Source organism: Melospiza georgiana, chromosome Z (assembly GCF_028018845.1).
Source record: "Melospiza georgiana isolate bMelGeo1 chromosome Z, bMelGeo1.pri, whole genome shotgun sequence".
In the NCBI taxonomy this organism is placed as follows: Eukaryota; Metazoa; Chordata; class Aves; order Passeriformes; family Passerellidae; genus Melospiza; species Melospiza georgiana.
The window spans coordinates 705,527-730,821 of record NC_080465.1 but is presented as its reverse complement, the minus strand read 5'-3'; the positions used below and the strand labels follow the sequence as shown (position 1 = coordinate 730,821).

General features: G+C 46.8%; 3 protein-coding genes across 6 annotated transcripts in view; all 3 read right to left on the bottom strand.

Moving 5' to 3' along the window:
* Positions 1-6,921, bottom strand: part of ZFYVE16 (zinc finger FYVE-type containing 16) — a 78,986-nt gene extending 72,065 nt beyond the window's left edge. For 3 of the 4 annotated variants that reach the window (XR_009115896.1, XM_058043450.1, XM_058043453.1), the window contains exons 1-2: positions 6,848-6,921; positions 47-154 (exon numbers count right to left, since the gene is read on the bottom strand). Coding sequence is in view for 3 of the 4 variants with exons in the window: in XM_058043450.1 (XP_057899433.1) it covers positions 47-116 (70 nt within the window). In the remaining variant the exon portion in view is untranslated. The remainder of the gene's footprint in view (positions 1-46; positions 155-6,847) is intronic. The other variant, XM_058043452.1, reaches the window with a different exon arrangement.
* Positions 6,922-8,537: 1,616 nt separating this feature from the next.
* CCDC125 (coiled-coil domain containing 125) lies at positions 8,538-20,888 on the bottom strand. The gene is made up of 12 exons (XM_058044025.1): positions 20,813-20,888; positions 20,053-20,434; positions 18,942-19,000; positions 18,261-18,347; positions 17,348-17,425; positions 16,611-16,696; positions 14,936-15,018; positions 14,273-14,385; positions 12,443-12,550; positions 11,296-11,467; positions 9,995-10,128; positions 8,538-8,847 (listed from the first exon to the last, which is right to left on the bottom strand). The coding sequence occupies exons 2-12, from the start codon at positions 20,321-20,323 to the stop codon at positions 8,557-8,559; spliced, it is 1,482 nt and encodes a 493-aa protein (XP_057900008.1). The 5' UTR covers positions 20,324-20,434; positions 20,813-20,888; the 3' UTR covers positions 8,538-8,556.
* A 310-nt stretch (positions 20,889-21,198) lies between these two features.
* On the bottom strand, positions 21,199-25,237 carry AK6 (adenylate kinase 6). Its single transcript, XM_058043932.1, has 5 exons — positions 25,155-25,237; positions 24,548-24,640; positions 23,784-23,842; positions 22,457-22,602; positions 21,199-22,367 (listed from the first exon to the last, which is right to left on the bottom strand). The coding sequence occupies exons 1-5, from the start codon at positions 25,180-25,182 to the stop codon at positions 22,178-22,180; spliced, it is 516 nt and encodes a 171-aa protein (XP_057899915.1). The 5' UTR covers positions 25,183-25,237; the 3' UTR covers positions 21,199-22,177.
* Positions 25,238-25,295: the final 58 nt, after the last annotated feature.

The following is a 25,295-nucleotide window of genomic DNA, read 5'->3' as shown; positions in this document are numbered from 1 at the left end:
TCATTTGACCATGTACTTCCACTAAAAAGGCAATGCAGAAACCAACCTGTATTCTGCTCAAATTCATCAAGCAGTTTGTCCAAGTCACAGACTGCAGCTTTAAAGTAACTGTCCATTCTAGTCTCAGTTCTAGGAAGCTTTAGCCTTCTTAAACCTACGGAGAAAAACACAGCATTTAATTCAAGGCAATTTTTGTTTAAAAAGCCCAAGTGTTCGTATTAGACAGCAGCTCATATGAGGTGGTTTCTTATTTTTATTAATACCTTGTTCTCTCTCCATGTAAACAAAACCTAAGCACAAACAGGGCTGCAGCCTCTAAGTACTCTGGATATGCTCAGTGTACTCAGCATTATGAACAATACACCCCCAAATTCACTTCAAACTGCAGAATTGAGGCTTTTTATTTTAAAAAAAACCAAAAAAAACCAACCAAACAAACAAAAACCAAAGCATCTGAAAGCATCTGCTATGGCATTACAATGTCAGCACGTTTATAACCAGAAGGAATATTAGGATCTTCTAGTCTGACCCCTTAAATATTTTATGCCACATAGCTCACAGGCAAAAAACAAACAGGCCATTATTACCTTTCAACACAACTGAACTGTGTAAATAATAATAAAAATTAAAAATCCAACATGGTAATGAAGCTCATAATTTCTGTTCTACTCAAAACACACTAACAACTATGCTTCTGAGACCCCCAAGAACATGAAACTCTTATTATAGACTTACCAGGTCATCAGAGAGCTATTTATTTATCAATCACATTCCCCACTGCAAAACACCCTGGTTTATCTGTTTAATGAACCTTTCTAGCCTCAATTTTATGCCTTTTTGGTCGCTCAGAATTGCCTGCCAAATGCACATCTTCTTCAACGGCTGAACACCCATACAGTGAAGCTACCAATCAAAACTCAATATTTACAGTTCCTCTGAGCAAACTGAAGGGACTGAGATCCATTTGGTCCGGTATCTGTAAACCCCACCGTGGTGGCGGAGAGCTGTCCAGTTTTCCTTCTGCTTTCATCAGTGCCCCTGCACTGGCTGTCCTCACAGCCTACCCCAATGCAACCGGTAATGCCCAGCCGTCCTCCTGAAGGCTCAGAGCCCAAACAAACACTTCAGTCCTCTCACACCCCTCACGCCACCCTGCAGCTACAGATCCACCTTCCGTGCCTTACTTCCCCCCAAGCTCTAAGGTTTCCCCTCACCGAACAGTTCAGATCACAAGCTTTAATCTGTGTCAATGTGTAACTGTTCACCACGTGTGACGCAATTATTTACCACACTAATTTGCATGGAACAAGAACACTTTAAGGTAATGTGTAGTTCAAAGAGAGGCTTGCAAAAGTGTTAAGAAAGGTGAAACAAATATGCAGTAGCACAGTACTTTGTGCCCATGTGTAAGCCAAAAATGTGAAAAATGTGTATTATATGATTCACTTCTCGCAAATATTAACATGAGTATTATATGTGCTATGTTAGGAAGTTATACTGTATTAATCCTCTTCAGCAGTGTGTTAAATACAAATTTAGGCTATAACATGATATTAAAATAGAAACAATGCCACATAAGATACTTTTTCTAACTAACTCAAGAAATTCTTCGCACAGAGATACCAGCAACAAAACACCAAAATCCCCAAGAGAAGAATTCCTGCCTCCTTACTGGGAAGAACCAGACTTGGTGGGGACCGAGATGACTGATTGACAAGATGAGGGGGGAAAGCTGACAATAACCAGGAAGCACCCTCTGTTTGAAAAGAATTTGTGAATCATGTATGAGATATATGAATATGCAACAGCCTCTTGCCTTTAAGGGTTAATCCATTGTTAGCGACCAATGCTTTCAGGAGGAAAGCATCCGAACGTTCGTAATTCTTTGGGTTTTTTATTGCCCTAACTTTGATTGTCCAAATTCTTATTGCTCTAATTTGTATTACTATTTTTATATTGTAGCTTATATTAAACTTTTAAACTTAATATTAGTTTATATTAAAGTTCCAAAATTTTGGAAGAAGTGGTCACAAAAATTTCACAAAAAATGAACAACCCAACTATATCACTGTTTGGATATCCATGGCCATTAATTAGGCACAGCCAAAGTCTTCAGGCTGCACTCTTACACAAGTCTCTGACTGTTGTCTGGAGGGCTGGAAGAGCAGCAAGGAGAGACTCGGTGACCCTTCTCCTCGCCCATCTGAGCACAGCTCCTTCCTGTAACAATCACGACCTCCCGGCAAGGGGGATGCAACAACATGAACTGGAAGTTATTTCAATTAAGAGCCTTACACGATTAACAGCTTTTGGTGATTCACTGAGAGACATCAAAGTGCAGATCCTGTCCCTAAAGCACGTATCTGTGGGCAGTCAATACTCAGATGGACCACATAAACAAGAAATATTGAAGGGTTACAAGAAAACCGGGCATCAGAGGATGCGTAATGCCGGTTTGTGTCCTCTGTAGGTATTTATTATACAACCTCACCACTTATCACAGATATCAATAACAACAGGAGCTTATAAATAACAAAAACCTTCCTCACTGGAAAAAAATACAGACGAGAGGCAAGTAATTATTTCATCTACCTCTGTCTTTTACTTAAAAAGGTCTCAGGAATATTCACTGTGTTGCACTCTTGAGAGACGCACAAACAAATTGTGATTTAAGCATAAGGGCATTATTAGATGTCAACACTATCTATTTTTAGATTATAATGCTAATTAGAAGGATGCATTGATGCTGTACAGCGTTGGCCCACTGAAGTCTCCAGAAATAGGAAGAACTCAATGAAAAGAACTGTAGAACTAAAACCACACACCAATATTTACATCTATTTAATACAGATTAACCCACTTCTACAGAGAGCCCACAAAACTATCATACCTCAGTCTAACCCAGCAATGTTGCTTTGTTTAGTTAAATCTATTTTTAAAATAAAATGGTTATATGAGTTGGTAAAATATTTTGAATAACTAACTTAACCTTGAAAAACCAGCAAATGCATTATTACTAATTTCATTGCTCTTTCCTCAAACTTTTCATATGTCTTCATCTTTCTACAACAGACCTACAAGCAAAAAAAACTAAAACCCACAACAAAACCAAAACACCCAAGAGAGGGTAGACCAGCAGTACCTCCTTGTCCCTCGTGCACCTCTCTGTCCCAACTCCATCTCTCTGCATCACCAAAGAACTGTAAAAGCCTTACAAGTTTTATTTTCTGCTGCCTGGATTTGCCTGCAGCCTGTCCCAGTGTTAACATTACTGGATTAGAAGCTATGAAAAAGCTCTGGTGACACATTTTTATTAAATGGCTGCTTGCTTCCCTGAGTGAAGGGTCTGGAGGAACCACATGCTTCAGCAAACTGCATTTTTTTTTGAGCATATTCTTTAAAGACTTATACTTGTAACAAAAGAATTACACTATTTTCTAACTATAAGAAACTAGGAGCACCACCGCTGTATATGCTTTTTAGGCAGACACAAAGCCTTGTTTTCTGAATTGGTTTTTTAGAGCTCTGAATACAGTCACTAGACACTCTCTAAACTGATTCACAGATTAGTATTTTTTTTAGTAAATGTTATAAGTATAACTTTACCTGAGGCAATAATAGTGCAAGGAGACACACAACTTTGGGCTCTCACCAGCTCCATTTTAAAGATTTTTTAAAACATGTTTTAAATTATATTTAAATCACTGTCTGGTAAAGACTCGATGGTTTCAGATAAAGATAGATTAAATATTTATGCAGGAGGAGACTTGAGGTTAAAACAGCAGTCTGTCTCAAAATGGGAAAATAATACTCTAAGCACAAAAGGTACTACCAAAAAGCGCTAACTGGACATGTGACTTCTGCAGATAAGCCTCTAGGCAGGCTCATCCTAGATGCCCAGCAAACGTTCTGACACACTCCCAGCACAGCAGCACACAGACCCAAGAACCAGAGGCAATAGCTCCACTGCACTACGACTGTTAACTATTAACACTTCCTTTAAACCCTGCGTGAATTACTGATCCCTTCCAACCTAACAGGCACGTGTTCCAGAGCTCAAAGCCAACGCTCCACTGGGGACTTCTCAACGCACTCCTCCTTAAAGGAGACGATAGCACAAGGCTGCTGGGACACCGGGTGGCCAGCTGACAGGATGGACTGTCAGGGCTTTTTCCCCAGATTCACTCTGCAAATGGAGGCAGTGAGCAGTTCTCAGTGGTGACAGCTTGCAAAACAGAATGAATAGGTTAATTATTACCGAGCAGCCAATTCAAGGCCTGAAGACAAGCTAGCTTTTCATGTCTAAGCGCCCCTGAAAACCACTCTCTGTAGTTTTCACACATACGGGCAGCACCAGACGTGCAGTTTGCTGCAGCTAGTGCCCACTGCAGAGGATTTCACACCAAACATACCAGAGCAGCCCAAGCTGGGGTTAAGAGGCAAAGGAACACAAGCAGGGGCACAGGGGTGTCCCCTCCACAGGGATGACCACACAATGACCACCACCCCAATTCTGATCACCACAACCCCTGTCTTTTTGCTCGCTGCTTACGTTGTTTCAGCTCCATCACTGTGTTTAATTATCAGATTTAGCCTGAGCAGAATGCTGAACTAAGGATTGTGGGAGCACTGGAATGGTTTTTCCTACCTTAGCACCCCAGCAGAACAAAACCTCCAGTGCAAACACGAGCACTGAGCACTAAATGCACAGTGAAATGCTCATGGAGTACAGTGTGCTCCTTCTCCCTCACTAAGGGTGATGCCATGATGACTTTATCTTTTTTTAATATACCTTTTATATGTTCTCAGTACCTTTAACATACATACCTGTAACTCTTTAGGCCTAATATCTCAACATAATCTTGGTATTCTACTATGCCAAAAGACCCAACTCCTAAAAGCCTTGCAGTTAGAAGGCAGAAAACCTTACACTATCTTGAGAAACCAACCCCCCTCTAAAACACATCCTGTAAACTTAGAGCTATCTAAAAAAAAAATACTTTAAAATAAAAAAAATCACACCATTTATTTAAACCTCTCATTTAGACATCTTTGTTAAATATACTGATTTATAAAATCTGTAAAATTGTATAGAGCACCTAACATATGTATGCATTTTGGTATATTCCATTTTGACAAATTGTTACAACATAGAAATCCTTATTAAATACCAAAATAAAAACCTTTTAATCCCTTTCCCGTTTCTAACTCTTAATTCTAAGACCAAGGAAAAGGCATCAAGGGCACTGAAGGAATTGATTTCCAGCTTTTCACCCCTCCCTGACACCATATACCCACACATAGGCCTGAAGCCCTAAAGACAAAAAGTTTAAGGGAACAGCTGCCCACAGATCAGCAATCAACCCGATGGAGAAGTTCAGTATAACTGAACAAACACTGTGTGAAAACTTTCAATAAAAACAAAAATTATTCTTGCTGAGCAGAACAACCTATTGTCCAAACCAAAAGCTGAGGTGGCTGCTGCCACAGCAAATTTAGGAGCTGAATCAGGGGGTGAACAAAAAGCTTCAGAAGTTTTCAGACATATAAGGACAAGCTTACAGGACACACCACAACAAATTGTCTTGTTTGAAGAATGCCATCCTGTTAGTTAAGCACAGACTCTTCAGAAGGACAGAACTGCAGCAGCAGTGTGGACATTGCCACCCTCAGCTCCATTCCACATCACCTTCAGCTTAGGAGGGTTTCTGTTCATACGTCCACCCATAAAACCCTGAACTGAGAACAGCATTAATCGCACCACCCAGAATCCCTGAATTACAGGACTGGAATGTCCCTCAGGAGCCCCCAGCCCAGCCCTGGCCAGGCAGGGCGCCCTGGTGCATGCCACAGGAAGGTGCCCAGCTGGGGCTGGGATGGCTCCACACAGGGACACTCCCGGCCCTCCCTGGGCAGCTGTTCCAGGGCTCTGCTGTCCCTCCATGCACACAAGTTCTCCCTCCTGCTGCCCTGCCCCTCGCTGCCCTTTCTTCGATGGCCGCTGCTGCTGCTGCTGGCACTGGCAGCGCCGAGCAGAGCCCGGCCCGTGCTCTGGCAGCCCCTGCACATGTTGGGCCGCGTTGATGGCATCCCTGGCAGCGTTCCCTTGTGCAGCCTGCCCAGCCCAGCTCCCGCAGGCTCTGCCCGGCCCACAGATGCTGCACAGCCCAAAAATCCTCTCCGTGGCCTCCCCTGGACCCTCCAGTAGATTTTCTTTATTCCGCTGTGAAGCCCAGACGTGGGCACAGCACACTGGAGGCAGAACAGACCGGTTCTGACTCCCGGCACCAGCAGTACCAGCAGCCAGCCCCGCCGGGAGGAGCGGGCCGGGAAGACCCAACCCACCCGCACCTGCCAGCCGGGACAGAAAATGGCTCTGGAGAACGGGACCAGGCCCGGCAGAGCTCTCGGTGCTCGGCGGAAACCACGGCTCGCTCACCAGCCGCTCCTCTGCTTTGCATTATTAACCAGCCGAGGTTCGCATCACACCTCGCCGGCCACAGAGCACCGACAGCTCGGGCTCTGCCAGCCGGCTGGGGCTTCGGCCGTGCTCCCCAGAAGGTGTCAGGGACCATTCTCTGCTCGTATTGACACACAGACTCAAAATGATTTACACTCCCTAAGTGTAGGGTGTACGATTGTCCATTCCACTCTATATACCACATATGTATCCTATAAAACCTATAAAATAATCTCGTCTATTTTACTTCATATACCATATATATTCTCCATATACCCTACATAGTACTCTTTGTACATATACTATACTCGATATACCGTATATAAGAACAGCAGTAAGCAATAACATCACTAACACCCACAAACCTCCGGGGGCAAAACAACCCACCCAGGTAACCTCAGTCAGAGGTCAGACTCCCACAGCCGCGTCGCCCCGACCTCACCCGGCCGGTTCGGGGCCGTCTCCCCTCACGGCCCGCCCCGGCCCCGCCGGCGGCTCCGGGCGGCGGCCTCGACCCTCCGCTGCGCGCAGCGCGCCTGCGCGGCCACACCCGCGCCTGACGTCACCGCCACCGCGCCCATCCCCACCCGGCGCGTGAGCTTCCCGCCGCGGCCGGCGCGGGGCGCAGCTCGGGGCAGGGCCACAGGTGTGACGGACAGCCTAAGAGGGCGTGGCACACTGAAACGGGCGGGGTTGTGGTTGTGATTGACAGCGCAGGAGGCCGGAGTAGCCGATGGGACTGACCTGGGGCGGGGCCTGTGGGAGGGGCGGAGCCTCCCGGGCAGGTCACACCCCCCACTTTGATCCCTACCCCCCGGCAGGGGGCGCCGTTCCCATCTGGGTCTCGTGATGTCACACCCTCAGACCCCGCGGTGCCGTCACTGCCACGACATCAGCCACCCTCAGGCCCTGCCTGTGCCCATTCCGGTGACATCAGACTCTCACAGTGCCGTCACTGCCGCTCCATCAGCCACCCTCAGGCCCTGCCTGTGCCCATTCCGGTGACATCAGACTCTCACAGTGCCGTCACTGCCGCTCCATCAGCCTCCCTCAGGCCCTGCCTGTGCCCATTCCGGTGACATCAGACTCTCACAGGGCCGTCACTGCCGCTCCATCAGCCACCCTCAGGCCCTGCCTGTGCCCATTCCGGTGACATCAGACTCTCACAGGGCCGTCACTGCCGCTCCATCAGCCACACTGAGGCCCTGCCTGTGCCCATTCTGGTGACATCAGACTCTCACAGGGCCGTCACTGCCGCTCCATCAGCCACCCTCAGGCCCTGCCTGTGCCCATTCCGGTGACATCAGACTCTCACAGTGCCGTCACTGCCGCTCCATCAGCCACCCTCAGGCCCTGCCTGTGCCCATTCCGGTGACATCAGACTCTCACAGTGCCGTCACTGCCGCTCCATCAGCCACCCTCAGGCCCTGCCTGTGCCCATTCCGGTGACATCAGACTCTCACAGTGCCGTCACTGCCGCTCCATCAGCCTCCCTCAGGCCCTGCCTGTGCCCATTCCGGTGACATCAGACTCTCACAGTGCCGTCACTGCCGCTCCATCAGCCTCCCTCAGGCCCTGCCTGTGCCCATTCCGGTGACATCAGACTCTCACAGGGCCGTCACTGCCGCTCCATCAGCCACCCTCAGGCCCTGCCTGTGCCCATTCCGGTGACATCAGACTCTCACAGGGCCGTCACTGCCGCTCCATCAGCCTCCCTCAGGCCCTGCCTGTGCCCATTCCGGTGACATCAGACTCTCACAGTGCCGTCACTGCCGCTCCATCAGCCACACTCAGGCCCTGTCTGTCCCATTCCGGTGACATCAGACTCTCACAGTGCCGTCACTGCTGCTCCAGCAGCTCCCTTCAGGCTCTATCTGGGCCCGTCCCGGTGACATCACTCCCCCAGTGCCATCACTGTACTCCGTCCCTGGACACTGGGCTCAGGGGAGACCCAGGGCCCAGCACACCCTGCCCCACGGAGCCGTTGAAGCTGCCCCTCTCCCCCCAGGGCCCGTCACGCTGTGCCATCAGCCCCACATGACGCCATCACACACGGCTCCTGGTGTTTCCACGACAATCTTTTCCACAAAGCCACACTATGGCAAGAGCGCCCGCAGCCCCTCGGCCATGCCCGAGGGCCAGGAGCTCGGCCTCGGCAGCGCGGCGGCTGCTCCCGTGAGGGGCACGTGGGCATGGCTCGGGGCAGGGGCAGCTGAGGGGCGCTGGGCTCTGAGCCTTCTGAGCTCTTCTGGGCTCTGACACCTTCCTGGGCTCCGACACCGTCCCGCTGTGTGCCCCCCGGCCTTCCCCGGCCCGGCCTCCGCTGCCCGCGCCAGCATGTAGCTGACCTTGCGCTGGTGTGCCAGGGCCTCCTCCTTGTCGTTCACCTGCGGAGAGGAGGGAGAGCAGGACACGGTCAGCTCGGGGTACTGTGAACCCAGCTAGCACACGCACTCCCGGAGGTGAACTAGGTGATAGTAAAAGAGTTTAAAATCACAGAAAATTCAGGGAGCTGGAAAGAAAACTAGGCTTAGTAGGCCCTGTGGGAAGCCACAAAATCAGAGGGTTTTGGGAAAGCTGGAAAAGGCAGGCCTCAGAGACAGCAGAACTGTGACTGGAGCTAAGCAGCAGCCATGAGATTGGTCAGCAGAAAAATTATTTAAAAAGTAGAAAAGCAAGGACAAATAAAACAATGGTCTGTGTATTAAAGCTTGTCTAGAATAACTCCCCAAGCTACAGAAAAGTTTATCTAGCAAGATATTAGGAAGGTTGAAGCTTAATAACGGGGCTGTGTGCATTGTGTTTGAAGGCTCACAAGCAGGTATTGCATTTGAAATAAGCCAGCACTGTTTAACCAAAGGTACCTGTGCTCATAGTGGTTGGACACAACTACTGTCAATATAGAATATACGCTGTACAGATATAAATACTGTCAGTGTGCTTTTGCTTTGTGTGATTGGTCACAAAACTCATAAAGTGAGGTGTGACATTGAGTTCTGTGTCTGCTGCCTGGGATGTGAGCTGCTGGCACCTTCCATTGCCATAGCCATGGAGTGAGAGTGATGCTGGAGAATCAAACAGCTCAAGGCAGTTCCTCAGCAGTCTCATCCTGTCTGGGATTTGTACAGAGACCCCCGGCCAGCGATAGGCCCTGGGAAAATGTTAAAGGTAGGCCTTGGGAAGTGTTAGGTCTTGTGTTTGCTAGATCATGGGAAACTGCACCTGTGTAGTCAGTATATGATGAATGATATAATTTTTGATGTGATTAGATATAATTATTGTTTGAAGAATCATGAGAAACTATGTTAGAGGTTTGAGGGGATCACAATAAATCCATGCTTGGATGAAATCAATGTAAGTTTAATAATTAATATGTAAGTTATATAATGATAACATATAAAAACACATTTGGTCCGAAACCATGTGAGGTCAGATTTGGATCTGTACCCCTGACACCCAGAGCTCTTCAGTAAAAGCATCTGCATATAATCATTCTGTGATTGTGTGTTTCTGAACACTGACACAGGTACTGACCAGATCAATCAGCATCCTCAGGATCTCGTGGGCACTGTCCAGCTCCTCCACCCTCCTGCAGTCCCCTTCTGACGAGAGCAGGCTGGACAGCTTCCGCCCCAGCTTGGTCTTGCTGCCCTGCAACTTGACATGCTCTGTGGAAAACACAGGTGTGTCAGCTGCAGAACTGCTCAGGTAGGGAAAAACAACTCTGGGATAAAGCACTTGTAAATCTGGAAGCCATAGAAAATAATGTAATAATTAAAAATACTTTAATTTAACAATTCTATGAAAAAGAGCAATACAAGCTGCAGCTTCCCTCACTGCATGGGACACGGCAGGTTCCCACTGCTCCTGCTGTCCCACAAAGGCTACACAGACCTTAAACGTGGGCACATTGAGAATTCTTTTGCTCTATGGAAAATACACTTTTGATGCTCTAGTTAAAGAATAATTCATGGTAGTTTGTTTTTAAACCATAAGTAGCCTAAATAATAGATTCTCTGACACAGGCCACAAACTTACAAGTTTGTGATAATTCCAGAAATGGTAAAATACATTAAAATTAAGGAACAGATGTGCCAGCTAACAGAGCCTGAAAGCAATGGTATCAGTGTAGGGCAGACAGCTACTCAAGGTTATGCTGCTGTAGTGCTACACCCCAGGAAAGCCCAAGGGATCTGGGAGACACACCACACTTCCAAGCCTGGCACCTGCTGGCCAACAGTCAAAACAAATATATAGTGCTGTTCCTAAAGTCTGCAGTGCTTCTGACCATGATGTAAGCACTTAAATACTTCTCTTTATCCTTTTTTTTTTAAAGAATAAAAGATTATTGGAATTATTCCTACTTTACAGATTGGAATTCTTCCTCTTTTACACAGGGCTTTGTAGCTCTGCATTAGTGTAAGAACACTAATATTGATACAGATGCATAATAAAAGGCCAAAAATGTTTAAGGAAAAATAGAAAAAAAAAATCTATGTAGAACTCTAGTGAATAATGGAGTGGCCTGGGTTAGAAGAGACCTTGAAGGTCATCTTGTTCCACATCTTCCACTAGACCAGGTTGCTCAATACCCATTTGGAGCTAAAAAAAGCTCCAAATATACTTTTTTTTTTTTTTTTGCATTTCTTCCCCTTCCCCAACTCTGCCATGGAGCTAACTTGAAACAAAACCCCAACACCAGAGCAGTTGCTGGTAGCACACAAACCAGCCAGATGTCACTCACTTTCCTGGGGGCAGTGCCCAAGCCCTGCCCAGCCCCTGCTCTGCCGTCCCTCCCACGCACAGACAGACACACAGACACACTGCCCAGCTACCAGCACCCCGCAGGCGTCTCCAGCTTGCAAATCTGCTCTCCTTCTTCACACTGATCACTTCTGCCAGCCTCAGGGCCTGCTCCTGCCTCTGCACCAGCTGCTGCTCAAACGCAATCCTGAAGGCATCTGCCGTGATGTACGCTTCATCCTTACTCTTCTTCAGGCTTTCCATCTGGTTTTAGTTCAGGGGCAATTTAAAGCATGTTAGATAATTTGGAAGCAAAAGCAGGTTTAAAATTAAGGCACAGACAGCTTGCAAGTAAATATAATCAAGGAAGTAGCAAGGAACCAAAGGGTTTTCCTGACACGTAAAGAAATGTATTTTGAAATGTGTATTAAAGTCCTTGCTCCTCATTGTCTGCAAATGTTCACACCCCCAGCCACCTACACAATCATCTCTGTGTATTTATTTATCTCTGCACATGTACAAGACCTCAAGGAGGAAAATAATAACCCATCACATCCAGGCCAAGAGAAAAAGGAGCAGGAGATTGGAACCCATATCAGGGATCTCAAGGGACAGGCCAGCACCTATTTTCAAAACCAGTTAGCCAGCTGGAAATTCTGCAGCAGGACCACAAGGATGGCTACCACATTTCCAGAGTCAAACACAAAATAGAAGAAAAATTCTAAATCCACACAATTTCAATAAATAGAAAAAAAAATTAGGAGCCTGGAATTCATCTAATTGATTTAAGTGTGAGGTAAACAGGTATTTTCCAGCAAGATCAGCTTGCTGCCCTAGCTGAGTGAGCGGGCTGTGGGAGCTGATGCCAACAAGGGAGGAGTGAAATGCACTGCCAGGAAGGAAGGGAAAGGTTCAGTGCCAGTCCACATGCACAGTGTGTACATTCATGGAGGGCACGCACTTAGGGTGTGTTCCCTTTTTTCAAATTAAAAAAATATGGGGAGAAAGAAAAAGAACGAAAAAAAGATTTTTTAAACAGTAAAGCTGAGTAGATACAAACAAATTTTTTTCTACCAGCAAAAATTATGGCATGACAAGCATCACAAACAAACTTTACAGTATTTTGAGATCCACTGTGGTTGTGAGAGTTAGTGTAAACAGTGCCTGGGTGTCTCTGGCTTTGTTTGGACTGGTGCAGGAGCACCCCCACCTCGTCCCCACGCTGCCAGGCCTCCTCACCTCTTGCTTGAGATGGAGGAGCTGCTTCCGAGTGAGAGCTGCCACTCTGGCACAGGGGCAGGGCTGCCCCTCGGCAGGGCTGCAGGCGCAGGCTCCCAGCACTGCCAGCTGCAACACAGAGCGAGACAGAGGTCACAGAGCTGCCAAAAACACCCACAACTTCTTCTTAAAATGCTACAAGTTTAACAGTAATAAAACGGTTAGAAAAATAGCAATATAATTAGAGTAATAAAAATTGTGGGCAGTTTGGATTGGGACAATATTAGACAACAGAAACAAAGAGTTATACACAATCCGGGTGCCTCTTTATGGGCAAAATAAGCTTGAAAAAGGCCCCACGCTAACAGAGGATTAACCCTTAAAAGCAACAGCCTGTTGCATATTCATACACCTCATCCATGATGCATAAATCCCATTCAAACACAGGATTCTGTCTGGGCAGTGTCAGCTGCTTCCTCTGAATCCTGATTAAGAATGGCTGAGCAAGGCGGAATAAGTTCGTTTCTCCTGATAATGGGGCAATAAATTCTCTTTCTCTGAAAGATTCAGGTGTCCTGTGGCTGCTGTCTCGGTGAGAGTCCTTTCTTTAAAAAAAGTATCCTACACAGCATAGTTTCTATTTTAACATCATGTTACAACCTAAAACTATATTTAACACACTACTTAAGAGAATTAATACAGCATAACTTTCTAACACAACACAGATAATATTCATTTGAATATTTGCGAAAAGCCAACCATAAAATTCGCAGTTTTCGCAGAGGGGCCGTCAGAAACCCCCGTAACCAAGAGCAGCTGTGGCAGGTGAAAGGGAGTGACTCACAGTGAGAGCTGTGCTTTCAGGCAAAACCTGTCAGGTGAGTGTGCCACACCCTGGAGCCCTCGCTGGCTACTGCTGAGCCCGCACGGCACCAGCAGGCACGCTCCAAGTGCCAGGCACAATAAAAATGAGCATCTCAACTCGTGAAAAACAGCCTGACGCCTTCTCCCGCCTCATCTTTCCTTGCATCGTGGACGAGGAAAAAGAAAACTGATTAACAATGGCATGTGCTAATTAGCTAAGAATGGGTTAAAATAAAAGGATGTGTAATGAGCAATGACTTTTCTCTATCTATTTTGTACACAATGTGAAAAACGCATATTTTATGACTGGCTTTTCGCAAATATTCAAATGAATATTATATGTGTTGTGTTAGAAAGTGAGGCTGTATTAATTTTCTTAAATAGTGCGTTAAATAGAGTTTTAGGTTGTAACATGATGTTAAAATAGAAACTATCCTATGCTATGTAGGATACTTTTTTAAAGAAAAGACTCACAGTGAGATAGCAGCCACAGGACACCTGAATCTTTCAGAGAAAGGGAATTTATTGCTCCATTATCAGGAGAAATTAACTTCTCCCTGCCTCACTCAGTCCTGGAGACACCATCAGGATTCAGAGGAAGCAGCTGACACTGCCCAGACAGAATCCTGTGTTTGAATGCGATTTATGCATCGTGGATGAGGTGTATGAATATGCAACAGGCTGTTGCTTTTAAGGGTTAATCCTTTGTTAACATGGGGCCTTTTTCGGGCTTATTTTACCCAGAAAGAAGTATCCCGACATCCATAAATCTTTGTTGCTATTGTCTCATATTGTCCTAATTCTAATTGTCCAAATTATTATTACTCTAATTATATTGCTCTTTTTATAACCATTATATTGCTATTTTTTTCTAACCATTTTATTACTATTAAACTTTTAAAATTTTAAAAACAAGTGATTGGCGTTTTTCACACACAAACATCTCTCTGAAGCAGCTATTTGGAAAAACACACAGGCAATACTTACTTCAAGACCTGTGAAATCAGTGATGTCACTTTTGTTCAACATGTTCTCCTGAAAAACTTTCTGTTGTTTCACATCTAGCATTGCAAGGAATTCCAAGCACTGCTGGTTCAGGACTACAAAATAAAACAAAGAAAGAGATTACAAATATCCTCTGCTCCGACTTGTTAACTTCTGAGTTCAACTACACCCGAATGAAGCAGCTTTACAGCTCAAGCATCAGTTTGGGAACAAGATGAGAGCGTAGAAGGAGAAGCTCATCTCCCAGTTGTTTCTGCTTGTGTGTTCTCCCAGAAGCAATGGCCCACTTAGAGAGAGAGCATTTCCTGTATTGCTCTGCCTCGGGACTGGGTGCCCGTCTCCTTGTACACTCCAAAGTCAGGCAGCCTCCCATTCAGAACAGCACAACACTGGGCAAGGGATGACTTAACTCAGCTACTTCAAAGCTTTTTGGAAGGCAAAAATGACGGAAAGGGAGTTGGGTCTTCTAATTCAGTGGCTGCCCTGGCTGCTTTCCAGTGTAATTTCCAGGCTTCTGCACACCCACTTAGATCAGCTGCCAGAACAAGAACACTGATCCCCACAGGAATCTTCCATCCCCAAACCTAAAACCTGATTTATTCCTAAAAAACAGTGTATCCAGAGGAATAGCTGCTGCTGGCTTACTTGCATTTTCAGCCTTAAGTGTTTTTATTTCTTCTGTCCTCAGTTTCAATGCTTCCTTAAGAGCTGCATTTTCACAGTATATCCTGTAGAAGTCAGAAAATGGCTTTATTATAATCTTAAAAACGTTTTTAAGTGGGCACTCAATAATTTAAAAAATAACTTGTTAAAACATGGTATCTAATATTTCTGAAAATTAAAATTAGGATTACTTGAAAGACAGAATAAAAAAAAAATCAAAAGTGAAAGGAGTTGAGTACTAGATATAAATTTAAAAAAATACCAAACCTTCATGTGTAAGTAGGCAGTGCCCATAGCTTTAACAAGAGATTAGTTTGAGTGTCACATTTCCATTAGAAATGCAAAGAAATTGGTAATTATGAACCTCTGAAACACTTGCTAGAAATTTCCTATTTCCTTGAAGGAACAAAAGTGATATTTGAGGAGCGACAGCTCTGGTCTGTAAACTTCCTGTAGCCTGAATCCTGTTTTCAGGAACAGCTGTGCCTTCAGGTGTTTCAACGTGAGAACACACAATACACACTGATAATGCATTTTTCCTCGCAGCATTTCCCTCCTGAGCAGAACACTGGCAATCCGACATCCTAAACGTCAAAGCAATACAATTTATTTGGTGCACCTCAGCTCTCAGTAAATGCAGCCTACTCTGAATCATTTCACTTGGAAAAAAACAGAGGAAGATGCTCATTCTTTTCGTCCTGCTGCCTCAGATGTCAGAAAACGATCAGAAAAAGATGAGACCCTGTGCAAAGCAGGCTGAGCCCCTGGCTGTCAGCTTTCTCAAGCCGTGTCTGTGCCTTCCACCAGCCAACACCAGCTCTGTGGCTCCAAACTGCACAGCCACATTTCCAACCTACTCAGCCAGGAAAGCCAGAGCACCTTCCAAGAGGCATCCCTTGACAAACGTGTCTCTGGAATGGTTTGTAAACTTATAGCTTATCCTTTGATTTGAAGCTGAAATATATTTAAATAAAAGCATATTCTGAATTGTAAAAAGAACAGCAACAATAATAACAAATAATGACAACAACTCTCATGGGTAGACTTCAGAGATACAATTTCTACATGTAAATGAGTGAGCCTGCTGGTCCCATTCCTCAAGGTCTGTTATGTACAATTAGTTTAGTGCCTCTGGCACATTCCTGTTGCCCAGCCACACCTGCTGTCCACCCAGAGTGACTCCTATTTAACAAAGAATCTCTTGATCAGCCTCTCTCTCAGGCATTGTATTTTACCTGTACTCATGCCCAGACCTACAGTGCCAGACAATAAAGAAATGATTAACCAGGAAATTATATTTCCACACGCATGAACATACCATTATTTTCTCTGCCTCATCTATGGTTAGGGTAAATAAGGATAATCAGTCCCCAGCTGGCTAACATCATATGATAAAAAAAACCTCAGCCTAGCAAAGCCAGCCTACAGACACCTAAAAATAAAAGAAATCAGGACAATATTTCTAGAAGTTTTAATTGAAAAATACAAATGTGACTAGTGTGAAAAATCAAAATGCTTCACAATTTGGAAGGGAATTGGGAAAACACAATGAACCTGAGGAAGCAAGTTTGGAACACAGAACAGAAGACACAGAGCACTCAGTGCAATTTTAAAAATCAAACAAAAACCCCAGTGATACACAGTGTAAGCCAAATACCTGTCATATTTTTCCGCCCAGGTGTCTTCTATGTTTTTAAATCTGTCCTGATCAAATTCAATTTCCCATTGCAAAATATTTATTTCCTGTGGAAACAAAACAAACTTGTAGCAGCTTATCACAGGGTTCCCCCCAGAAGGATGCCAGGGGTGCTGGGTTTGGCAGAAATCTTAGAGACAACGTGAGACCAAATAACAGATAACAAATTCGGTAGCAGACACCAAAGTTTCTGCACCACTGGCCTGGGGACTGCAGTCTCTGCTCAGAACTGCTCCTTCCAGAGGCCTCCAACAGAGAGAAACCCACTGTGTGGCACTGCCATGGTGTGGAGCAGAGCAGCAGGGGGAGGAACAAAGCAAAGAACTCCGTTTAACAAGGGAGCTCTACACCTCCCTCCTCCTTCCCTCCTCAAACTGGCACCCATTCCTCAGCGTCCCCGGGAAGCCTCAGCTGAACCCCTGAGGATGTGTGCAAGCTCACTCCGAGTAACTGGAACCCTCAACCAACACCAGCTCAAAGCACACGAGGAGCTATGGTGGTTTTACAGTATTGTTATTTTTATAGCATGAAAAGGCCTAGATCCAAAGAGATAGTTTAATATTTCCCTTTCCACTGAGAAGGAACAGGAATTCCTTTCATAAAACCCCTGGAATTAATGTCAGGTATGCACTGATTTAAACAGTCAGTCTGATAACCCCTTTTCAATAGCCATGTGTGAAGGAAAAACCCACACTTACCTTCTCTAGAGTCCTCTTTTCTTCCTCAGTTTTCTGAAGCATTGCTTTTGTATGGCTCGTGGCTTTATCAAATACTGCCTGCAAAATCAACAAACAACCAAAGCAGAACCCAAAATGCAACTCTGTCCAACACTGTGATTAAACTGAGTTAATTTTCAATTTCACACTCATAGTCTAACAGCAGAGTGCAGAGTCACAAACACCAGCAGCCTCCTCGTGAGCCTCACAGGGTTCTGATCTCAAGTCTAACTGGCACAACAAACTTTTGGGGTTTCATTCCCAGAGCCTCTGGAGCATCATTCAGCTTGAGATTGTGTCTTCTTCAGGGCTTGTGCAGGAAATTACACCTTGAACAACTGGGTTACAACACACCTAAGCTCTGATCCAGGCCTAAGTGGCTACAAAGATGTGATGCTAGAAACCACACAACTAGAAATGGGTTTTGTAAGTAGGCTAAATTCCAGGAACTGGATTCAGCAGAATTTGTTATCAAAGAGAATAAAAATACTACAAATGGTGAACAAAAGAACGACCTGACATTTAAGGCACACTGTCCCCTAGGGCAGCAGATGGAGCAGCCAACTCGAAATACTCATGCTTTGCAGCAGGATTCCAAGCACTGCCTAAATCTTCAACATAAGGGACTGCAAAAAGGCCTTAATTTTATCTTTAGTAGATAAATCCTCGAGGATTGTCAAAGCTAAAATTTTAAGAATTGCTACAACGCTAAAGTCTTATTAAATAACACACTAGTTGCAGTAAATTGCAGAGGCAAGTCTGTAGACACCTGCAGACTCAATGATGTAAATTGCAGACCTGGGAAGGCCTTAAGGTTTTTGAGGTTTTGATGAGCAGCAGCAGCAGATTTCCTGTTTTCCTTGTTACCACCAAGAGATTTCTGAACAGCTCCTACCATGCTCTGCAGGATTCTTAGGGCTTCATCTTTCCCTTCAAGCTGTCTTTGAGATGCTTCAAGCTCAACTTTCAGAATTTCAAGTTCCTGAGGTAAAGCAAAGTAGACATGCTGAGTAAAAGCCAAGGTAATCTTGATAAGATTCAGCTGAAGCCAATGTAAATTTTCCCTCCTCAAAAACCAAACCTCTGTTTTACCTGCATGATGATGTTCCATGGGCTCACCTGAGGTCAGAGAACACAGTGCAGGTGGAATGTGTTTTTTTACAGCTGAAGTCAGCTGGCTGTGATGCCAACACCTCGACACATTTAACCACAGTAAAATCCAAATGTGCTGTTAACAACCTTTCAAGAAACATGCAGACTAAAAATCCAAAGATTGTTTGCACTACACATTTTCAAGCCCCAAAGCTTAATAAAAAACATAAACATCTGCTGGAAAAGTAGAACAGTACCTTCAATATTCTCTCCATCTTTAAAAATATTTTGTAGACAAACCTCCCAGAATATAAAGTACACCTCACACTACAATTTCCTGACATAAAATTTAATGAAGCTTCCAACTCCTGCTGTAATTCCAAGAACCTGGGCACACCCAATTCTCCCAGCATGCCCAGATTCTCTTGTTACATGGAAGGGAAATGAAGATTCGGAGAGCAGCACCGCGGGCACTCTTACCAACCTCCAGAGCTTCCCGGAGTTGCTGCTTCAGTTCTTCATTTGACACTTCAGTATTAGATTCTGTAAGATCAATGGAACATAATAAATGATAAAATATTGTAGCATTTAAAGCAAAAAGAGGCTGGGATTTTACCCTGAAAACGGGTAACATACAAAGGTGAATTTTCATCTTTGTGTTGTGGGTTTCTTTTTTTCTTGTGGAGCTAATAAACAGATTTAAGAAACACATCACTACAAGCCTCAAACGCATTGCTTCACAGTTGAAGAAGTGAAATGGGGGAAAAATGTCAGCTGTAAAGAGACATAAAGTAAAGGCAAACCTCTTATAACTTCCTTTAAAATAAAGCCAACAAAATTGTCATAATGATGAAAAAAAATTAGTTGTTTAGAATCTTTTCTGATTGTAACTTGTCAACACAGCTAGCACTATTTAGAAGTAGGGGCAATTTTCAGGAGGCAGAGATAGCTTACTGTGGAAAGGATGACAGGGAATTGTTTAAAGGAGAGAAATAAGTAAGTTACACAGAAATACCTCAGTCACAATATTAAAGATTGACAGAAAAGCAGCCAGACTGTTATGAACAGCACTGCCTACATTTGATTGTTTTTACAGCAGCATTGCCTTCACAAAAAAAAGGAAGATGAATGCCAACGCAGGTTCTAAAAGCTACTTCCTAACCCCTAACGTAAGCCAATTCACTAATTTCAACTGAAGAGCAAAAAAGATTTTTAATATTTAGCTATAAGCTTTAGGAAGATTTTAACTGACTTAAAGCAGGAATCCAAGCAGTGCCACCCAATTGCACAGACACAGCCAAACCCACGCCGGTACACTCACCACAGGATGCTCTCTGATAAACGTTGCTTTCAAATGCAGAGTTAAACACCTTAAAACTGGACATTTTACACTAAGAATGGCCACTGCCTTCAACACCGAGAAGCAATTGTACTGCTCGTGTTCTGGGAGGAAGCTGGAGGACCCCAGCCCTTGAGGGATTTTGGCAAGTGGTTCGAATTAAACTCGAGGACACTTTGTGAGGCAGCTGAATGGCTCACCTCCACTAAGGAAAACCTTTTGTATGGTGAATAATTAACTTACAAATTACTCTTACCACAGCTATTCTGCCGTGTGGAACTAGAGGCAGGTTTTTTGAGGGATCCCTTGTAAAAGCTGTTCCGTTTTGGAGCAGGAATAGCTGCAGCATCACTTTCTTCTGCTACCTTTGCTGACAAGAGGGAATTACAAGTCTTTCCAGACCCCTTCCTAGATGTAACTGAATAGGAATTTTGTAAGTTTTCCCCTTCATAAACACCACCCGGTCTTCTTCCCAGTCCGTTTCCCAAGTCTCCACGTGTCATGTCATCCTCTTCTGCTTCCTCCATCTTCTCCTCCTGGCTTTTTTTCAGGTTTTCCACTGGTTCGGGGTTTTTTTTTCGTGACCGAGGGCCCGTCACCTACCGGCGAACAGCGCCTCCCGCAAGGCCAGATTTCATCTGGAAAAACAGGAAAGCTCCGCTTTTACAGCAGCGGGGAGGGAAACGCGAGGCTGCGGGAGCCGGGGCCGCTGAAATCCCCGCGGGGAGAACCCGGCCCGGGGACACACCTGGGGGACATTCCCGAGGGGACACACCTGGGGGACACACCTGGGGGACATTCCGAGGGGACACACCCGGGGGACACACCTGGGGGACATTCCGAGGGGACACACCTGGGGGACACACCTGGGGGACATTTCGAGGGGACACACCTGGGGGACACACCCGGGGGACATTCCCGAGGGGACATTCCCGGGGGACACACCTGGGGGACATTCCGAGGGGACACACCCGGGGGACACACCTGGGGGACACACCTGGGGGACCCCGACCCACCTGCGCGCTGCCGGCGGCTCCCGCAGCGGTCCCGCCCCGGGGCGGCTCCGGGCGCGGCTCGGAAGGAGGGGTTTGCTCATTTCTGGTTTTTACCATTTATCGTACATCATTCGCTGAGTTTCCGTGGTTTTCATCCCCGTTTCCCCCCCTGCACGGCCCGGACCCGCGTGGGGACGCGGGGAGCTGCGGTGAGCGGGCGCGGTCACCCCAACGCTCTCACATTGTCCGGACACAATCCCCTCGCCTGTTTCCTGCCCCAGCTGCCACAATGCCTGGCCCGATTCTCCCAAGAAACACACTGCTTTTCACCGTTTTGGTTCATTATATCATCACTTTACTGTTGCAGTATTGCTCCACAAGTGCCACCAAAAAAAAAAAACAAACCCAAAACACCCAACAGCACATTTGGAACAAAAAATAAAGCTGTAAATGTGTGACGACAACTCTCTTCAATTTAAGAATTTTTAAAGAAAGTTGTTTTACTACCCAAACTCGTGTAAATAAAGGGTTTATAAGAAGCACTTCCTACAGAATCTTTGACAAGGCTTTCGTTCCCAGCAGCGTTTCTGTGAGCACGGGTTTCCTGTTCCTTGTGCAGCCCTGCCCCCTGGGGCCCAGGCTTTGACAGCACTCAGAGCAGATCCTGCTGCATCCGTGACCATGCTCGGGATCCCTGGGGGTCTGTCCCGACACGGCATGCGGCTCCTGGGCCATGCTCCATCACTGGGACAGGGGACGGGGAACACAGGGAAAAAAAGGAAAAATGAAGTTTGTTAACACTCCAGACCGGAGCTCACACAGCTGATGTCTCCTTACGCATGAAGGAATCACCAAAACTCCGTGCAAACATTTTAAATTAACTCTCACATTGCTTCTTTTCCCTCCACCACCTTACCCTGCACCACACCCTCTCACTGTGCATTGTCCCCACACACCCCTAGTGCAGCACAGCATCAGCATCAAACCAATCCCTTTCAGAACACTGTTCCACCCTCTGGAAATCTGCCTCCCCTGCCACCTGTTACCAGGATTTTACAGTTTTCTCACAGGGAATTCATGGTTTGGTTTCAATTGTAAGGTCTAAAGAATTCTCAGCTATTGAACACAGCTCCTGCTGCTGAGGCCAACCGCCTCATTTTCATCCTTTCAGTCACTTCTGTTGCATCAGTTTTATCAGTATCAGTTCTCCTGCTGCCTCTCAGGGTGCTGTTACACATCCTCCCAACGTGGCTACTCTGAACTTTCTTCTACTCCCCAGCCAGTTACAACAAAACTCACATTCATTTACAATACAAGAATTACAAACATAATTGATTAAACCCTCCCTCCCAAGAAGAGATCCAGCAGTTACTGTTTCACCAAAAGTCAGTTATTGTCCTTCATCCATTGCTCAATCCATTGCATAATCTGATCCAAATTTCTCTCTAGGTCCTCTGGAGTGTTGCTGGGTAACTGGTGCACAATTTCCTTTTTATAGGACAACACAGCTTCCTCATACAGAGTCTGAAAAATTTCGCACTGAACGTTGTCATGCAGCTTCTTGCCCCTGTAGCCCCTGGAGAGAGAGCAGCAAGAGGCAGAGTGAGGCCCGGAGGGAGGCTGAGCAGGGGTTCTGGGGGCAGAGCAGGGCCGCAGGTGCCACACCTGCTGTGCAGCCTGTCGTAGAGACAGGAGCTGTCCGCGCGCAGCACGAACACCACGTGGAACCAGCGCTCGGGGAAGAAGTCACAGCCGTGGTAATCCACAATCACCCCTCCCTCGCTCATCCTGGCCTCCAGCTCGTCCACCACCTGCACACACAGAGGGCGAGAGGTCAGCCTCACCTGGAAATGCACAGCCCCAGAGATTGAGAGAGAGACAGAGGGGTGCACCTGCACTGCACAGAGAGAGGGGCTTGTGGGAGCCCACAGAATCAGAGGGGTTTGGGAAAGCTGCAAAAGGCCCCAGAGACAGCAGAACTGTGATGGGAGCCAAGCATCAGCTATGAGATTGGGCAGCAGAAAAATTATTTACACTGTAGAAAAGGGCAAATAGAGCAATGGTCTGTATTACAGGGACCTGTTGAAGGTCTCCATGGTGAGAGAGAGACGAGAATGTTGTTTTTAGATCACAAGGCTGGATTTATTGATATATGATATATAATACATTATGACTATACTAAATAGAATAAAGAGAGAAGTTGCAGAGCTGCTACTAAGCTAAGAATAGAAAAGAAAGAATCTATAACAAAGTTGTGTTTACAAATCCAAAGTTGTGTCCAGGGACTCTGTCCCTAGCTTGCACCCGTGATGGGCCCTGAATTATAAACATGGGAACATGAACCAATCACCAATCAAAATAGGTGCATCCTATCGCATTCCACAGCAGCTGATAACAATTGTTTACATTCTCTTCTGAGGCCTCTGCCTTCCAGAAGAGGCAGAAATCTGAAAGAAAGGATTTCTGTGAAAAAATGTCTGCGACAGGTCTGTGTATTAACGCTTGTCTAGAATAACTCCCCAAGCTACAGAAAAGTTTATCTAGCAAGATATTAGGAAGGTTGAAGGTTAATAATGGAGCTGTGTGCATTGTGTTTGAAGGCTCACAAGCAGGTACTGCATTTGAAATAAGCCAGCACTGTTTAACCAAAGATACCTGTGCTCATAGTGGTTGGACACAACTACTGTCAATATAGAATATACACTGTACAGATATAAATACTGTCAGTGTGCTTTTGCTTTGTGTGATTGGTCACAAAACTCATAAAGTGAGGTGTGACATTGAGTTCTGTGTCTGCTGCCTGGGATGTGAGCTGCTGGCACCTTCCATTGCCATAGCCATGGAGTGAGAGTGATGCTGGAAAATCAAACAGCTCAAGGCAGTTCCCAGCAGCCCTGTCCTGTTTGTGGTCTGTGCAGAGACCCTGGCTGGTGACAGGGGCTCCCCTGCACTGCACAGAGAGCACGAGGGGTGGCCCTGGGGCTGCACTCACCCTGTCCTCATCCAGGATGGGGCAGTTGTACTCCTCATCAAAGCCTTCATACAGCTCTCCTGCAGCACAGAGAAATCACAGGTATTTGCTGGGCACCAAAGCAGTTGCTACAATTAATTTACCACAATAATTCACAATTCTGTAAAAAAAATTACATTTTTGTCTCGGGAGATTGCAGGCAAAAGACAGAGTTCACTGTAGGGCACATTTTGTTTACAAATCCATACAAGGATAAGTTTGTAATTTATTACTTAGCACCAAGCGTGCTGCTACAGACATGCCTGCTGAAGTGAATTCATTTAATGCACAGCACCACAGGTTGGTTTGGGCTGGAAGGGACCTCAGAGCCCACCCAGTGCCACCCCTGCCATGGCAGGGACACCCTCCCCTGTCCCAGTGTCCAGCCTGGCCTTGGGCAGTGCCAGGGACGCAGGGGCAGCCCCAGCTGCTCTGGGCACCCTGTGCCAGGGCCTGCCCACCCTCCCAGGGAACAATTCCTCATTGCCACGATCCCATCCATGGCTGTCCTCTGGCACTGGCAGCCATTCCCTGGCTGCTGTCCCTCCATCCTTTGTCCCCAGTCCCTCTGCAGCTCTCCCGGAGCCCCTTCAGGATCTCCCTGGAGCCTTCTCCTCTCCCCCAGCCCAGCCCAGCCCAGGCAGCCCAGACAGGTGTGCAGGGGCTGCCAGTGCCCGAGGCAGAGCAGCAGGGCCCCGGCCAGCACCGTGTCCCCATGTCACAGCTCGGGGCTGCCGTCACAGCACCTTCCTTGGCCAGGTCCCCCACGTTGACGTAGCTCAGCCCAGCTCTGGAGGCCAGCTCCTTTCCCAGCGTGGTCTTCCCAACTCCGGGCGTGCCTGCAGAACAAAGCACGGCCAAAGGTAAGGGGAGAGCTGCAGGTCTCCACGGAGAGCCCCTGCCAGACGACCTGGAGCCTTCTGACAGCCCACATCGGAGAGTTCGTGGTTGAAAAGGGGCAAAAAGCTGCGGGACAAAGGGAAGCAGGCGAAGGGAGTGAAACGGGAAAACAGGGAGAGAACTCGAGCTGTGAGCAGGAACGTCACTCCCAGCGTGCGGGACCCAAGGGAAATCCGCACCCCAGCTAACGCGGAGCAGCCGCGCGTCCTCACGACGGAGGAGAGCTGCAAAGCCACCCCGGGCTGCACCCACACCCCGGAGCAGCCAGGCTGCCGCCTCACACCGGAACCGCCCCAGGCTCGGATGGGGCCCGGGCCCCGGAGCCCAAATCCGGGCTGGGACCCCGCGCCCCGAATCCCCTGGGGCCGGGCCGGGGCTGGGACCCCAGGGCGCCCACGCCCGCAGCTGCCCGGGCCGCGATAGGTCCGTGCCCGCGGCGCCCGCGGTGCCCACCGGTGAGGAGCAGGTTGGGCCGCCGCATGGCCGCCGCCCGTCGCCTTGGAGACACGTGCGCAGGGGGCCTCCGCCGCCGCCGCGCGCGCCGATGGCGTCACCGCCCGCGCCCGGCGCTGCGCGGACAGCTGAGAGCCGGCG